The 15,040-nt window shown below is 38.0% G+C and overlaps 1 protein-coding gene across 3 annotated transcripts in view; it reads left to right on the forward strand.

The window, feature by feature from the left end:
* PIK3C2G (phosphatidylinositol-4-phosphate 3-kinase catalytic subunit type 2 gamma) overlaps positions 1-15,040 on the forward strand; it is a 466,126-nt gene that overhangs the window by 169,374 nt on the left and 281,712 nt on the right. For all 3 annotated transcript variants that reach the window (XM_040235274.1, XM_040235275.1, XM_040235276.1), the window contains one exon: positions 12,918-13,011. In XM_040235274.1, coding sequence (XP_040091208.1) covers positions 12,918-13,011 — 94 coding nt within the window. The remainder of the gene's footprint in view (positions 1-12,917; positions 13,012-15,040) is intronic.

Genomic DNA, 15,040 nt, shown 5'->3' on the forward strand with positions numbered 1-15,040 from the left:
CCCATTTCAATGCAGAGTTCCAAAGAATAGCAAGGAGAGATAAAAAAGCCTTCCTCAGCAATCAATGCAAGGAAATAGAGGAAAACAATAGAATAGGAAAGACTACAGATCTATTCAAGAAAATTAGAGATACCAAGGGAACATTTCATGAAAAGATGGGCTCAATGAAGGACAGAAATGGTATAGACCTAAGAGAAGCAGAAGACATTAAGAAGAGGTGGCGAGAATACACAGAAGAACTGTACAAAAAGGATCTTCATGACCCGGATAATCACAATGGTGTGATCACTCACCTAGAGCCAGGATGGGCCTTAGGAAGCATCACTATGAACAAAGCTAATGGAGGTGGTGGAATCCCAGTTGAGCTATTACAAGTCCTAAAAGATGATGCTGTGAAAGTGCTGCATTCTGTATGCCAGCAAATTTGGAAAACTCAGCAATGGCCACAGTACTGGAAAAGTTCACTTTTAATTTCAATCCCAAAAAAGGAAATGCCAAAGAATGCTTAAACTACCGCACAATTGCACTCATCTCATACGCAACCCTCCCTAGTATTCTTGACTAAAGAATCCCGTGGACAGAGGAGCCCGGTGGGCTGCTGTCCATAGGGTTGCACAGAATCGGACATGACTGAAGCGACTAAGCATGCATGGATTGGAGAAGGAAATGGCAACTCACTCCAGTATTCTTGCCTGGAGAATCCCAGGGACAGAAGACCCTGGTGGGCTGCTGTCTATGGGGTCGCACAAAGTTGGACACGACTGAAGTGAGTTAGCAGTAGCAGCAGCACACACCAATAAAATAATGCTCACAATTCTCCAAGCCTGGCTTCAGCAATATGTGAACCATGAACTTCCAGATGTACATGCTGGATTTAGAAAAGGCAGAAGAACCAGAGATCAAATTGCCAACATCCGCTGGATCATGGAAAAAAGAAAGAGAGTTCCAGAAAAAAAACATCCATTTCTGCTTTATTTACTATGCCATAGCCTTTGACTGTGTGGATCACAATAAACTGTGGAAAATTCTTCAAAAGATGGGAATTCCAGGCCACCTGATCTGCCTCTTGAGAAATCTGTATGCAGGTCAGGAAGCAACAGTAAGAACAGGACATGGAACAATAGACTGGTTCCAAATAGGGAAAGATGTACGTCAAAGCTGTATATTGTCACCCTGCTTATTTAACTTATATGCAGAGTACATCATGAGAAATGCCAGGCTGGATTAAGCACAAGCTGGAATCAAGATTGCTGGCAGAAATATCAATAACCTTAGATATGCAGATGACACCACCCTTATGGCAGAAAATGAAGCAGAACTAAAGAGCCTCTTGATGAAATGAAAGAGGAGAGTGAAAAAGTTGGCTTAAAGCTTAACATTCAGAAAACTAAGATCATGGCATCTGGTCCCATCACTTCATGGCAAATAGATGGGATAACAGTGGAAACAGTGAGATACTTTATTGGGGGGTGCTACAAAACCACTGCAGATGGTGACTGCAGCCATGAAATTAAAAGACACTTACTCCTTGGAAGGAAAATTATGACCAACCTAGACAGCATATTAAAAATCAGAGACATTACTTTGCCAACAAAGGTCCATCGAGTGAATGGGTTTTCCAGTTGTCATGTATGGATGTGAGAGTTGGACTATAGGGAGAGGTGAGTGCCGAAGAATTGATGCCTTTGAACTGTGGTATTGGAGAAGACTCTTGAGAGTCCCTTGGACAGCAACAGCAAGGAGATCCAACCAGCCTGTCCTAAAGGAAATCAGTCCTGAATATTCATTGGAAGAACTGATGTTGAAGCTGAAACTCCAATACTTTGGCCACCTGATGTGAAGAACTGACTCACTGGAAAAGACCCTGATGCTGGGAAAGATTGAAGGTGGGAGGAGAAGGGGACAACAGAGGATGAGATGGTTGGATGGCATCACTGACTCAGTGGACATGAGTCTGAGTAAACTCTGGGAGTTGGTGATGGACAAGGAAGCCTGGCATCCTGCAGTCCATGGGATCACAAAGAGTCAGACAGGACTGAGTGACTGAATTGTACTGAAGAGAGCCAGTGTGCCTGGAGACCAAGGGAGGAGTGTGTGATGAAAAGATACCTTCAAATGTAACTAGATCATGTTAAGGTCTTCTAAACAGGGCCATGTTAAGCAACTTCGTCTTTATTCTGATAGCAACAGGAAGGCATAAATGATTCTCAGCGAGAGAATATTTTGAATTGATTTGCATCTTTCAGAGATTACTCTGGTTTCTGAGTGAAGCATGGATTTTGTGAAGGAAGCAAAAGTAGATGAGAGATGATATAAGTTATGGAAGTATTCCAAGGATCAGAGAATGGTAAGTCAGCCTTAGAAGGTGGTGGTGGTGGTTATTGTTTCATTGCTCAGTCATGTCTGACTCTTTGTGAAACCGTAGATTGTAGCCCGCCAGGCTCCTCTGTCCATGGGGTTCTCCAGGCAAGATACTGAAGTGGGTTACCATTCTGTTCTTCAGGGGATCTTCCCCACCCAGCGATCAAAGCCGTGTTGCAGGCAGATTCTTTACTGCTGAGCCACCAGGGAAGCCCTAGAAGGTGCATGGTAACGTAATGAAATGAAGAGAATCAGAACATTTAGACATCAAAATGACAGGACTGAATGGGAAGGAGTAGTGAAAAAGAGTATCGAGGATTACTCCTAGGTCTCTGTCTTTTGTAAGTAAAGGGATAAAAGTGACATTCCCTAAGATGGGGCACACTGGGAGATACATAAACAATAGAAGATCAAGAAGTATGCCGTTTAGACTTAGTGTGTTGGCTTTGAGGTGTGCTTGAGATGACCAAAGGTGTTCAAGAAAGGTATCTAAGCTGGAGACCTCAACATGGAAATCATCCAGTGAAGGATAGGAATTAAGTCAAGGGTGCAAATAAATTTGTTTAGGGAGAGGTCTTAAGATAAGAAAAGAACCCTTCATATTTATTTATTTATTTATTTATTCTTAGAACCCTTCATATTTAGACTCAAAATCCCTTATTCTTTTTTTTTCCCACAAGATAATGAATAACTTTATTCTCAATGAGTATTTTTTGGTTATACTTTGGAATTGTAAGTACACATTATTATTTTTTTCAGTCAGATGCCTATTGACTAGAATTATAAAACTCTAAGAACTTTTAAATAATTTTTATTGGAGTATAGTTGCTTTATGATATTGTGTTAGTTTCTGCTGTACAGCAAAGTGAATCAGCTATATGTATACAGATGGCCCCTCTTTTTTGGATTTCCCTTTCATTTAGGTGGTGACAGAGCACTTGTTATAATTCCCTGTACTCTACAGTAGGTTCTCATTAGTTATTTACTTTATACATGCTAGTGTATATATGTCAGTCTCCCAATTCATCCCACCCCTCCTTCCCTCCATGGTGTCTATATGTCCATTCTCAGAAAGAGAAACGTATCATAGATATCTTAAGTAATTAATTAATACCATGACTATATGGCTTACTGCGGGGGGTGCTCCACAGAAAGAGAGAGGCAGTGGAACTTCCCTCAGCAAAGCCGAGGGGTCCCAAGGAGAGGTGAGCCTGCTGTCTGCCAACCCAGCCCCTCGGGAGCGAGAGACAATCACACGCACAGGGGTTCTGTCTGAGCAGTTCCGCTTTATTGCCACAAACTCTTGGTTTATATAGGCAAGCAAGAGGGTTCTGGGAGGGACCTCCCATAGTTGCACCAATCACGTTAAAGGTCAATGCCATAGTTGCACCAATCACGTTAAAGGTCAAGTTATAATATGCATATTAGGTAAAGTCATCATGAGCTTAACAGGAGTCTGTGGTAATCACACACTGTCCACGTGCACCGAAGTCAAGAGAACCAATCAAAAACTTTAACATAGACCATACCCCTATCTCTTCCACTGGACGCCATCTTGGTTTCCAACAGTTAAAGCTAGGCCCTTTTTTTTAAGGTTTCCCATGTAGGACCCCACAGGTTACCCAATGGCTCAGTGGGTAAAGAATCCACCTGCAGTGCAGGAGACACAGGAGACATGGATTTGATCCCTGGCTCGGGACTATCCTTTGGAGGAGAAAATGGCAACCCACTCCAGTATTCTTGCCTGAAAAATCCCATTAACAGAAGAGCCTGGCAGGCTATGGTCCAAAGGGTCACAGAGAGTCAGACACAACTGAGCAACTAAGTACACATGCATGACTATATAGGCATTTCCCAGCATCGTTGTGCAAGTCCGTAACTATCCATCAGGAAATATCTGAACAGTTCCTTTGTCTGTTTGGGCCTAGGGCTCATTCTTATTCCTTTTGGTTCATGGCTGAACCAGTGCCCCAATCCAGATAAGTAAATTACGCTACTCACTATTATATGTCTCTATTGGCCCATTTAGAATGGAATAAAATTAAAAATGCACCCAAATAAGTCTTGTGCATATTATATAAGCATAGATGATAATAGCTAGTCAAAAGATTAGAAGGCCTCGATAAAAATATTGGCTTAGTATTCTGGATGTTTAGAATCTAGTTTTGGTATCAACCAGTGAATGACTTCAGGAAAATAGCCCAAACTCTCTAGAGTTTCAATTTCTTCATTTATATAGTCAGGAGGTTGAATAGATCTCCAGGTTTCATTGAATTCTAATATTCTATAATCATGTGAACAGTTTTGAAAGAACATGAATTATTCAGTAGAGGTTGACAATCATCTTAAAGAAGCCTTATTCACCTCTTTTCCTAGAAAAAAAATTTCTTCTGTCATGTCTGATTGTTTTTAGTGTTAGAAAAATAGCAAGGATGTTCATATTGACATTTTCCTTCCAAGCTGATGCTGAGTGTGTCATCAGATACAAAACCTGTTGGAAAAACAGTTCTGTACTTCTGATGGTTTTCTAATTCCAACCTGACATTGGGTCTTTTAAGCTGAATAGCCTCATGGCATTCTGCATGAATTCTTACTGTGTTTTCTGAAGTCTGACATTTCTGTTACACTTAAATTTGATCTCAGATTTCTTTCTTTTCAGTTTACTCCAAGTTGCTTTTTTTTAAAGGTCAACATTTGTTACATTGCATTTGGCTTTCACCCATCACTTCAGAAGTTTTTGAAGTAAGCTATTGACCCTATACCATTTTTCAAACTAGAAAAAGAAGAGAAAAAGAAAGTAAGAAGTAGAAATGACAAAGTAACAAGCCAAATGGGAAGAAGTTGAAAGATATATTTTTCTGTTGAAATTTCACTTCATAATTCCAATGGTCCTATTAAAGCTTGTCTGAATCCATTGTGATATTCCTACAGCCCTCTGAAATGAGAGGAATTATACATGTTTGAGGAGGAATGACAATTCCCAAGTCTGATGTTGGTCAGATGACTTTGAAGCCAATTTTTCTTTCATGGGAGACATAGGTTGATATGCTGCTGTCTTAGAAACAGGGCACTGGTGCTGATTCTTTGGCCAAAACTACGTTGTACAGGCGAAGTTTTCAGAGTCTACAGTCTACAGTCCTAGAGGTCGACAGTCCTCAAGGTGTTTCCAGGGATGTCACAAGGTCAAAATTGTTTCCAAAGTAGTTCCAGACATCATTTCTTTTTGTCATACTCATTTACTCATGAGTGTATAGTGGGGTTTTCCAGAGACACATGATATGCAGTACTACAACAGAGTTAATGCCAGAGCAGATAGGAGAATTCAGCTGTTTTCTGTTAAGCCAGACATTAGAGACAAAAATGTTAAACCGTATAATTCTTCTCACTATTTTCTTTGTGAAAATACGGCTATATTTTTTAGAAACATATTGTTTATGTTAACATATAATGAATTTATTAATGTCACTTAAAACGAACTGATAAATATTTCTTAAATGTCTTGGTTGTATTTTCACTTGATAATTATTGATAGATAGAGCCTTTCCAGGTGACTCCCCAGTAAAGAATCTTCCTGCCAAACCCAGGAGCCACAGGTTCTATCCTTGAGTGGGGACAATCCCCTGGAGAAGGAAATGGCAACCCATTCCAATATTCTTGCCTGGGACATCCAATGGATAGAAGAACCTGGCGGGCTACAGTCCATGCAGTCGCAACGAGTCAGACACGACTGAGCATGAACACCTGCCTGCATAACCCACATAAACAAAAACTCTTTGGAATCGTCTATAATTTTTAAGGATTTAAAAGGTTCCAAAGGAAACTGAAAAACTTCTACTGTACAGCAGATTCTAACCACTGGTCAGTTTCTGCTTCTCCCCTGAGCCAAAGAATTACATGAATACATGATACGCTTCCTTTCCTACCCATGTAAAGATTGCAATTCCAACTTAACTTTCTGTTTGACTTTCAACTTTGTGTTTACCCTATAGTATTGGCAAAATATAGAATTGATATCTCACTGAAGTTTCTTTGAAAAATGTTTGTCTTGAATTTGCTTTCATTTTACTTAATGTTTTCACATTTTGAGGTTTTTCAGCCATATTTCTTAGATTCCTTTTATCAACTTTTACAGTCAGTCTGCAAGGAGTATTTTTTTCTTTGTATCCATATGTCCTTATTGGACAACAAGCTATTTTTAGGTAAAATCCCTTAACAATTACTGTAGCAAGTTTTATATTAGGTATGGTATCTTGTCCTTTTAGAAATCCGAAAGATGCAATTGTTAGCTCAGTTCAAAAGCAACTAAACCCTGAATATATAGAATCACTGTTCAGGAAACTCACATAAAACTGAATAGTAAGCCAGTCTTAATGTTTTTGCTTTTGACCATAATTGTAGGGTTTTTTTTTTTTTTTTCTCTCTCTCTCTCTTCTCTTCAGACATACTTGGGAAGCTAAATTAGATAGCATAAAGTTAATTAAATGGACATTTAAAAATTATCAATAACCTTAAATAAGAGATTATTTCACATGGGCTCTTTTTATTTCTAATTTTTAGAAGTTTCATAATAAATGAAAATTTGTTTCACTTACCTGGTCTCTTTCCCAACAAGTAATGAATTTTACTGATCTTATATCTTTTTAATACCTTAAAATGGATAGATCTCCATTACATTTTAAATTATCTATTTTCTGATTGATTATGAGGAAAGGAAAGGAAAATGAAGTTACTCAGTTATGTCTAACTCTTTGCAACCCCATGGCCTATAGCCTACCAGGCATCTCCATCCATGGGATTTTCCAAGCAAGGGCACTGGAGTGGGTTGCCATTTCCTTCTCCAGGGGATCTTCCCGACCCAGGGATCAAAGCTGGGTCTCCCACATTGCAAGCAGATGCTTTACCCTCTGAGCCACCAGATTATAAGGAAGTTTATGATAAATATAAAGGAACAAGGATTTAATTGACATCAGCCTGATGAATCTTTCTACTGAGACTTTTCTTTACTCCTGAGATTCAAGGTGTTATGTCCATGCCTACAGATATTAGTAATCCCAAGGTTAGCAGGATCACTAGAGAGTGGCTCTAGTTTATTATCAGCAAAAAATATACTTATTTTTCAAGCAAACCAGGTCATTGGAAATTACAATAACCTGACTTGTGGAAAATTCAAGATAGATTGCAGTTCTTCTGATACATATGACATTTCAGCATGTAAATATCACACCACAGTCAGAGAACTAATATGAGTAGCCCTCACCTCATTGAGGAGCGAGTTACTGAGCATGAAATGCCAATAGCTATATCCCCAAAGAATGTTTAAATAGTTTCAGACAACATCACAGGGAAGAAAGGCCAGGATTTGTGGAACATATTTGTCCATTGATCTGTGGCTGAGTTCATGGCCCTGAAAAGATATTAAGCACAAATTCTCCAGGGGTAGAGATCCCTATTTGGGCCTTAAAAGAATATTCTAAATCAAGTACAAAATATGAGGCTTGTTCTTTCACTCTACAAGGTGTGCTCTTAAAAGGATGCATGATTTGGATCTTTCTAGTGGTAATAAATTTGCTATTATTTCTTTTCAATTATTGTTTTTTCATAATTAATTGAATGAGATTTACTTTTAAAATTACTGTTTTTTAGTAACCAATAAAAGTATCATATGGAAAGTCTAAAAATCTTCAAAAATTAAGCTTTAAAAGAGAAAACTAAAGTCATCCATGACATTTCCATCTAGAAATTTGGTATTCATATTTTGATACTTCCTTTCCATCTTTTTTGTTAAGCATGTGGGAAAATTCACACATGTTCCATAATATTCTCATATTATTAAATATTATTTTAGTATTTTAATGACTGTATTTTATCATAGAGTCACAGCACATTTAACTTAACTGCTTATTTTTAGATATTTACATTATTTCCAGTTTTGTTTGCATACATAAATCCTCACACACATCTTTGATTATTTCTGTAGGATAAATTCCCAAAGTAGAATTGCTTGGTCAAAGAATAAGCACATTTTAAAGATTCTTTTTATACATGTTGCTATATATTGCCAGCAATGTATAAAAGAGCCCCATTTTCCAGGAACTTCACCAACACTGCCAGCATCTCTTTTAATGTAGCCAACTCTTCCTAATATAGTCAGATTCAGGTTATATTTGGATATACTTTAATGTCGTTAGGCCTTAGTCACATCTCAGGATGTCATGTGGTTCATTTCTTGGCAGTTTCTCTTCCAAATTCTTCCTGAACTTCAAGCACCAGTAATGAATAAAAAGAGACATCTTTTTCTATAAAAATGCAAAAACATTCTTCCCAACATTTGTGTGTATTAATGCAAATACATAATATTCCTATTGGACTATTCTATAAAGATATCACAAGTTTTTTGTTCTACTGTTCCTAAAGAGCCTGAAAAAAAAATCTTTCTCTTCCATCACCATCGGATTTGTTTTTGTCTTACTGTTTTGACTGTGGGGGGGTGGGGGGGTGGGAATCTGGGATTTGTATGAGTACCGTTTGTGGAATTGAACCTCTTGCTACCAATATATAAATTATCTCAGAGCACAAAAAGCATAGTATGATTTTCCTCATTATTATTATTGTGACCAGTGCTTTTATTTTATTTTTTTGACCATGCCACATGGCACATGGGATATTAGCTCCCTGACCACCAGGGATCAAATCCATGCCCCCCACCCACAGCTGTCCCAGCAGTGCAAGCATGGAGTCCTAACCACTGGACTGCCAGGGAATTCCTATGATCAGTGCATTTTTATTAATCACCCAACACATATGGAGAGTGGTCCTGAATTCTGGAAATAAAAAGAGAGGATAGAACAATCCTTAGCTACAGTATATTCACTAGTTGAGGAATGAGGACACATATTAATAAAAGGATAAATTCTTTCATGCACTGTCATACCCAGTTGCCCAGTGGAGGAAACCACTCAATGCCCTGAGAGTTGAGAAAAGTGATGGCTAAAGACTGGCATAATGGCCTTCAAGGGAATATGATCCACAGTTTGAAGGAAAACTAGAAGTTTAAGAAGAGAGGATGTTCCAAGCAGAGGTTACAGTGCTTACAAAGGTGAGAATGAACATTGCATGTTCAAAGTAAAAATAGCATACAATGAGCCAGGGCAGTTTATTCAGTATTACAGCAGTACAAAACTCTGGAGTGTTTGGCTAGCTTTTAATATGTAAATAAATAGTATAGGCCTGAAAGTTTCTTTGAAAATAGAAAACCATTTACTGTTTTATAGGAAATGAATTTACAAAATAATTCAGGAAATTTTATAAGGTAACACTATGAAAAATGCTAATACCAGTGTGAGCCAAATATAGCCTAGAATAGATAATTGCAGAAGAAACTGAAAACAAGCATAGAGTAACTTCCCTGGTGGCCCGAGGTAAAGGAATCCGCCTGCCAATCCAGCGGATGCAGAAGACATGGGTTCGATCCCTGGATAGGGAAGATGCCCTGAAGGAGGAAATGGCAACCCACTCCAGTATTCTTACCTGAGAAATCCCATAAACAGAAGAACCTGGCAGGCTACAGTCCATGGTATCACAAAAGAATCGGACACAACTTGGTGACTAAATAACAATATTGGTCCAAGAGCCACTGGGATAGAAAAATCAACAGAACTTGGCAACTGATCAGATGTAAAGATAAGAGACTACTAGAAATTCCACAAACTTTTATTCAGTTATGCTTGGACTGGGGATATAAATGAATGAGCCTACCCTCAACCTTGTGTTTAGAACCTCATAGAAAAAGTGGTGATTCTAGAAAGTGGCTGAAACAGCTTCACCAGTAAATTGATGCTTGAACTTTGTCTTCTAGGACGAATTGAATTTCACCAGATAGAAAGGGGGTGGGTAATTAAATGATGAGTCTTTAGCAAAGAGGGAGAAAACATAATCATTAAAATTTCAGACTTACATGACTGGAGAAAGATGATAACACAGACTGTGAGACAGAAGTCTGGCAGTAGTGATGCTTTAGATAGAAAGGTAACTAATTAAATTTAGACATTTCTGAAATATGTAGAGAGTGTCCACCAATCTAGAGAAAATGGGGACAGGTAAGTGAACAAAACAGGCAAAATTTTTCTGCTTTCAAGGACTATACATTCTAGTGTTTGGAAGTAAGCATATGATTAGAGATACAGTGTTTACCAAAGAGTTTTCTTTTGTTGCAGCGTTTGTTTTCTGTTTTTCCTCCTTTGCTGTCATTCACATCAGTAAGATGAAATAGGCACACAGGAAAGCAAGGATGACTAGTATCTGACCTAAGTCATCACTTAGGCAACAAAATGTACCAAGTAACTATTCCCTCAAGACTTCAAAGTGTCCTCAGACTGACCTTGATGTCTACAAGCCTCAGAAAAATGGTTTAGTAATTGAGAGCAATAAATTAGAGTCAATCACATTTAGTTAGGAGAAAATAAAGTCTTAGTGTGCTAAAACAAGCTGACCTTCTTCCAGCTTTGAATTTTTATTATACCCTTTCTTCTTTCCATCTGTGCATGATGCTATGCTGAAATCTTCTGGCCTTAGTGGTACTCCATGAGATGTGCCTGGACTATAGTCTCAGCAGGTCTTATTGCTAGAATATTTGTAGAGAAAAAATTATTGGAAAAGTATATGTAGATCAGAAGTAAGGGTTTTGAATGACAAACCTTGGAAGTGAAATTCTTGTTGCAATTAAAATGCTTAGTTTAAATGAATGAAGAGAAAATATGTAACTTGTGTAAGCACCACATTTCAAACTGCTGTCAAGGACAGTTGGGAAGATACTGAATAGTGCTATTTTTGTCCTTTACACTATGGACTGCAGCCCACCAGGCTCCTCCATCCATGGGATTTTCCAGGCAAGAGTACTGGAGTGGGTTGCCATTGCCCTCCCCGCCTTTACACTATAGCTGCATGTATTCCTTTCACCCTTAAGTAACCGGACACGCTGAAAAGAGACTGGGCATTAAAGTTTTCTAACCTCCACAGTCTTTAGAGCTCTCACCTGAAAAGCATTCACTTAGTTCCCAAGCAAAAAGATTCAAGGGTCTTATTTATTCTTTTCTTTGTTTCTAAGTGAATTGCTCTAAACTGTTCCTTTGAATTTTAAATTGTGCATATTAATTTTTAAGATTTGTTTATTTAAAATAATAAATAAGGGTGTTTCTCTCACCAAAACCCTTCTTATATGTATTTATCATGTCAAAGCAGTGTGTGTCAAATTTATGTCTAGGCACTTTCCGGGAGCTCTGGCAATGTAGGAGATGCAAGAAACTCCAGTTAGATCCTCTGATCAGGAAGATCCCCTGAAGAAGGGAATGGCAACCTGCTCCAGTATTCTTGCCTAGAGAATCCCATAGAGAGAGAAGCCTGGCAGGTTACAGTCCATGGGGTCACAAAAAAGTCGGACACGACTGAGCACGTGTGTGCACACTCACACACACAGTTCTACTGATGGAGCAGTGTTAGTTGTTATGAGGAGCACAGTCATCCATCAGTATCATTAGTTCCAGCACCCAGCAGAAACCAAAATCTAGAAGCTCCAGTCCCTTATATAAAAGAGCATAGTGCAGTCCATACTATGTACCCACAGATGAGAACCCTCCAATGTGGAGGGTGACTGTAGGGTTTCAGATGTGAACTACCTTCATATATTTAGTTTAGTAGCAAGCTTTTACTGTGTTTGAAAGTGAAAGTGAAAATGAAGTCGCTCAGTCGTGTCCGACTCTTTGCGACCCCATGGACTGTAGCCTACCAGGCTCCCCATGGACTGTAGCCTACCAGGCTCCTCCGTCCGGGGGATTTTCCAGGCAAGAGTACTGGAGTGGGTTGCCGTTTCCTTCTCCAGGAGATCTTCCCTACGCAGGGATCGAACCCAGGTCACCCGCATTGCGGGCAGACACTTTACCATCTGAGCCACCAGGGAAGACTCTTTACTGTGTTTAGTTGGTGCTATCTTACAACAGGCATATGAAGTTCAAAATGAGTAAGGCATAGTTACATTCAATAACTTAACAGCCTAGTAAGATTTAGCTGTATTAAATTATTTGTGTTTATTTATTGTAAAATACTTCAGATTTCTTGTTTTTTATTATTCTCTGCCCAAAGACTCATTTAAATATATTTTATCCCATTTTTAATCATATAAGCCATCAGATCTCCAGCTGGTAATTATTTACTTAAATACATGGCTAAATAATAAGCAAAGATTTTCATGTATTTTTAAAAAATCTTATATATCCTATAATCCACATATTATAGGCAGAAAAGTTGGCTGGGATCTGACTTAAACTCATGTTTCCAAAATCTAGTCAAAAGAACTTTTGACTGCAATTCACAGGAGAGCACAGAATATTAAAAAAAAAAAAAAAAAGAATGATGATTATTTGATGCTAATGATTATCTTAAATGATTGTGAGATTATTTTATCTAATGCATTGGGGGTGGAATTAATTCTCTGTTTTCTTGGTATTTCTCATGCATTATTGTATGCTGTTAACAGCTTAGTAAGTATATTTACTTTGTTTTAGTTTTCCAGATCAAGAAATTCGTAATGTGGCAGTTCGGCAGTTAGACAACCTCTTGAATGATGAACTGCTGGAATACCTCCCACAGCTAGTTCAGGTAAGGACAGCAAAGCTGCCAAAGGATTCCAGGATTTTAACCAATAATTCTCTAAAACAGGTCCCAGGGAATCAACAGTAGCCTACACAAAAAGTGATCATTTCAGTTTGGCTAGCCAAGGGGCTAAAAATATAGCTCATACGTCAACTTGGGTACCACAGAAATTTCCTACCCAAAATTGATATGGTTACAAAAAAGGTATATAAACACCAAAAAGGAAAATATTTTTTAAAACATTGTCACTTATTAATTAGAACAGGAAAAAAAATACTTGTGATGAAAAATTGGTATCCAACTGTATATATAAAACTATAAAAAAGTAACCAAATAAACATTATGTAGAAAATAGTCATTTGCTCATAATATTTTTCTTACTTTTCCCATATTCTAATATTAATTACAGATTTTAAAACAGTAGTTTCTAATAATCAAATTCTGCTGCCAGATAGTTTTGTGACATCATATATCATGATATTGGAGTAATTTTGGAAAATAAACTTATCTAGAAATCTGATCATGGTCTGATTTAGTTTGAATATGTTACCATATAAACAATTGCACAAATAGTCATGTATATGATTGAATATCCAAAATATGAACAATGATTTTTTTCTAAGTTAACTGGATACTAAATGCTGAATAGGTCTAAAATAGGGGTCTGTATGTTTTTCTTTTGCTTCGTTTTTAACTCAGGTGTTTTCTTATCTGAAAGATCAGGTCATCACTATAAGCTATTTTAAATGCTGGGTGCCTCAGGTTTTAAATTTAAGACAGGGACCCTGAGACTAAAGTGAGGAGTCTCTAATAATAGAATTGAATTCTATGTTACTTTATAAACAGAACATGCACTTCTCTGAAGGCCTTAAAGAGAGAACTGATCTAGAAGCATATGTACTGCAGAGTTTCTACTACCACTCCTTACAGTTGTGGTTTCCCTAGCCTTGCAGGAGTGTGTAGTGAAAATAAAAATTAATTCAACTTGCAGAAACACTATTCATCTCATGCCTCTTGAGTATGGAAAACATGCTATATCTAACCCAACTCAAAAAAAGGAAATTTCTACAATAGTATATGTAAATTAAATCTATTTGAAAGCCAGAATCTGAGTCAATAACACTTGACACTAGCAATGTGGCTGAGAGACATATGCCTGTAAATGCAAATTCATTTATAAAACAAGTCACACCCAGGATCCAGCATTGCAAATACACAGAGGTGAAGATAGGTAAAGTTGCAAATATTCCCTAATTAAAAATGATAATTATAAAATCATGTGAGATGGAAAGAAATATTTAATGTGACTGGAAAATTAATAACAAATGGGAAGAATTTTCAAAACATTAATTGTGGGATTTGCCCTTAAAACTTCGATGTTGCACCCTGACTTTCCAAGACCAAAAAAAAAAAAAATTTCTACCCTGCTGATTATTTTCTGGAATCATGTTATTTTTTTATGCATTATTTTATTAGAACTGTGCAGGCTATGTTAAAGAGCAATATGAAGTTACTGGAAGACCATGATGAAAACGGAAAGTATGGTTCTTAAAGTGGTAGTCACCCAATAGTGTCCAGCTCTTTGTGACCATGTGGACTGTAGCCTGCCAGGCTCCTCTGTCCATGGAATTCTACAGACAGGAATACTGGAGTAGATTGCCATTCCTTTCTCCAGAAAATCTTTCTGACCCAAGGATCAAACCCTGGTCTCCTGAATTGCAGGCAGATTCTTTACTGTCTGAGGCACCAGGGACGCTTATGGTTCATTGCTAATGCTCAGATAAGCCACAGACCCAGAGGTTACTGCAAACCACAGGCTGTAACAATGCAGGTAGGCTTCAAGAAGAGAGTTCAAAATAATGTTGTTGTTGTTGTTGTTGTTCCGTTTCCTTAGTTGAATCCAACTCTTTTGCGGCCTCATGGACTATATCCTGCCGGGCTCCTCTGTCTGTGAGATTTCCCAGGCAAGAATACTGAAGTGGGTTGCCATTTCCTTCTCTAGGGGATCTTCCCAACCCAGGGATTGAACCCACCT

This window comes from Oryx dammah, unplaced genomic scaffold, assembly GCF_014754425.2.
Source record: "Oryx dammah isolate SB20612 unplaced genomic scaffold, SCBI_Odam_1.1 HiC_scaffold_29, whole genome shotgun sequence".
Lineage (NCBI taxonomy): Eukaryota > Metazoa > Chordata > Mammalia > Artiodactyla > Bovidae > Oryx > Oryx dammah.